The sequence below is a fragment of the Ostrinia nubilalis genome, chromosome 15 (assembly GCF_963855985.1).
Source record: "Ostrinia nubilalis chromosome 15, ilOstNubi1.1, whole genome shotgun sequence".
Classification (NCBI taxonomy): domain Eukaryota; kingdom Metazoa; phylum Arthropoda; class Insecta; order Lepidoptera; family Crambidae; genus Ostrinia; species Ostrinia nubilalis.
Genome location: NC_087102.1, coordinates 129,707 through 133,008, shown reverse-complemented (window position 1 = coordinate 133,008; position 3,302 = coordinate 129,707). Strand labels below are relative to the sequence as shown.

Below are 3,302 nucleotides of genomic sequence, written 5' to 3'. Positions count from 1 at the left end.
ACAAGCGGACGATGTGAAGCTTCACTTGATTGAACTCCAGACCTACATCAACATGGAAATTTCCTCAGAGGATTCCTTTTCACAGGATATTTTATCAGAACTTTCTTATGGATGTGATATCAATTGAACTAGAGAATTTAACGAAAATCAATTTTAATCAAATACCTAATTGCTTTCACTATAGAATTTTTTATTTTTTATTTTATTGGAAGATTTCAATTGCACTAATTTCGTGATACAAAAATTATTTACACTTAAGTATTTACTTACTTAACACCAGGTGCGATTGCGGTCAAATACCTGCCTTGTCTAGCAAAAAAAAAAAACTGAACAGTAAGTAATTTTTTAAACATCAACATAATTAATGTTAGTGAGGTTTATAATGTGGAGGGATAGTTCGAGCCCTGCACATTATAAAACATTTGTGTGCATGATGAACATTATTATGTATGAAAATAATATCCATTTGTATTGGTTTGGGTGTTTTTTATGTTCTACGTGTGTTTAATACAAAATGTCTAGTACCCATAGTACACGCTTTGCTTAGTTTGGGACTAGAAGCGTAGTGTAAAAAAAAATGTCCAAGGATATTTGTCATAGCTAGCTTGTCATCACTAGCTTCGTACGCGTGAAAACGTTCTAATATCTTTTCCGTTTTTGTAATATTTTTTCAGTGATGCTAGGAGAAAAGCATCAATGAAAAAATGTTAATGTATCTGTGTAAGTATAGCTTGGGGCTAATGTATAGTCTGCCTCAATAAATGCACTATCCGACGATAAATAGACCAGTAGTTTCTTCTTAGGTAAGCGCGTTAAACCAAACAAACAAATAAGTTGTTCATCTTTTTATTATTAGTAAAAGTAAGTTAGATTTACAAAAAAAGTAAGTATTTAAGTATGTACACAGTTATTTGGTATAAGCTCTTTGGCTTACATTAGTTTGGCACTGGATGACGCAGTGTATAATGTCCAAGAATATTACATACAATATAGAAAATCACTACCCGATGAATATGAGTGTTAAAGTATTTTTTAAAAATAACCACACTACGCGTTCACATTTAATCCGAATCGCTGTAGTGGCTGGGCTCGCTGTCAATATTCCGAGACGGGCGAGGTTCTTCAGGTTCATCATTTGAATTGTGATTCCGAGTGGCATCATTATACCTCCCCATCTCCGCTTTGTAAAGAATGTCGTTTATAAGGAATTGCGCGGTGCTCCTCGCTGGACAGTTGCTTACATTCCGCAGTTTGTTGGCGACGTGTTCCCCGAACACCGCAAATTCGTCCCTGGGCTTCCTCTCGCTGCAGGTGTTTTCAGGCGTTGGGTTCGTGGCGCGGGGGCTGCTTTCCCGTTTCCTTTTCGGCGCTTCTCTAGACTCGACGACGGGGGAGCGTTGCGTGCGCGAGGAGCTCGTGGCAGCGCTCGACCCCCCCGGAACATTGACGGAGAAGCTCACCTTCACGCTATGTTCTCGTGTCCACACTGATTGCTCCAGCGAAGCCGACTTCGGCGCAGGTCTGGCGCTGCGAGACGCAGAGGGGCGCTCTTCTTTTTCGGTTTCGGATTCGGATCCGGATTCTTCCTCATCAAATTCAATTTGGCGCTGTAAAACGAGTAATTCTACTATTAAAGTAATCAAATTAATACAATGTATTAGGTATATTACCATAAATCTCAAGCCATAAAATTGATTTTAACAAATTAATTGATTTCGGCGGTCTGCTAATGCGCGTGTTTCATCTACTCGTACCTGGACGCTCTCCACCCAGGACGGGTGCAGGAACGACATCCGCGGGAACGACAGGCAGCGGCTGCGGTCGCCTGCTGCGGGCAGACGCGCGGATATAGCGAGGGGGACCACACCAGGCATCAGCGGAATACACATTCTCAAAGAAAGACTGCGACAATCAAAATTCGGATTCAACTCACCAAAGAGTAAATATTATCTAATATCTTTAATAATCTTTATTCAAGCCCGTGAGTGGTCCATGTTATGAGATTCAACCGATTAACATATAATTAAATCGAGTCTAAATATACCACTATACAGGGTGTTAGGTAAATGGGTATATGAGCCGACACTAGCCCATGTTAACATGGGCATATAAATGGTATGGTGAAGTCAGCAAATTGATATCTTCATTTTAGTTATTTTAAATTTCATACAAATCGGATTTTATAAAATATATTTTGTATGAAAATTAAAAAAAATAAAATGATGATATCAATTTTCTGACTTCACCATACCATTTATATGCCCATGTTAACATGGGCTAGTGTCGGCTCATATACCCATTTACCTAACACCCTGTATTTTGTTCAATGTGATCACCGAAATTCATGAATTAGTTAAGATAATGGTTGCATAAGTACCGCTCTGCTGCAGATGTCGCTGGTATTTCGCGAGCTGCGCGCGCATCTGGTTCACCACCGCCGGCTGCGGCACGCGCAACTGCGCGGCGATCGCCTGCCAGGCGGTCATCCTCTTGCATCGTTCCTATAATAATACCGAAAATTATTCAATATAAATACTACAAATAATGCAAAAAATATACTTAACATTCATAGTTTGTGTGGCCGAGAACAGTTTACAATGTTCTAAATGTAAAACGCTGGTACCTTATGATCTTCTCGGTTGATGTCCCACAGCACGGGCCTGTCCCGGAACATGTCGATGAGCTTGACGGTGGTATCCCAGTCCCATTGGAAAGGCATTGTGGTTAAAATAAAAGTTTACAAAATATGTGTTAGGGCAGGAAACAAACTGCAATAGACCAGTGCACCGCGGTACTTTATTTCGCACTACAAGGTATAGATAGACTCCATTCATGTGTCGCCCGCCACGCCGAGGGTGCTCCGCCGCGGCCGCCCGCCGACTGCCGCCGACTGCCGCGTCGCTCCCCGGCCCCCAAATATCGACGCGCGCATTCAGATTAGTGATGTCTCGAACAAGTTAGCGAATTTTGCTTTGTATCTGTCGTCAGGTTTTGGATGATGATTTATGTTGTACAAATTAGTAAGTCTATAGGTAAACAAGAAGGCGTTCGTGATAAGTAGATACCTACTCAACTTTGAGTCTTGGGTTACATATTTTTTAATTCTTTTCTAAAAAAACGTATCTTCTAAGCATGATAATCTGTACCCTGAACACGAATAACTTTCATATTTATTCCTTAAACAACCGTAGCGGTTCTGTTTTGTTTATCCGTGCTCACTGCTCAGGGCACCGGTTATAGCATAAATGTTTCAGCCAGACTTTGTAAGTTTTGCTAGGAGCTATAGAAGTTGGCTCTCAATC

The 3,302-nt window shown here is 40.9% G+C and overlaps 1 protein-coding gene across 1 annotated transcript; it reads right to left on the bottom strand.

Moving 5' to 3' along the window:
* Window positions 1–902: 902 nt before the first annotated feature.
* On the bottom strand, window positions 903–2,866 carry LOC135078402 (uncharacterized). Its single transcript, XM_063972971.1, has 4 exons — window positions 2,624–2,866; window positions 2,378–2,501; window positions 1,755–1,828; window positions 903–1,607 (listed from the first exon to the last, which is right to left on the bottom strand). The coding sequence occupies exons 1-4, from the start codon at window positions 2,717–2,719 to the stop codon at window positions 1,062–1,064; spliced, it is 840 nt and encodes a 279-aa protein (XP_063829041.1). The 5' UTR covers window positions 2,720–2,866; the 3' UTR covers window positions 903–1,061.
* Window positions 2,867–3,302: the final 436 nt, after the last annotated feature.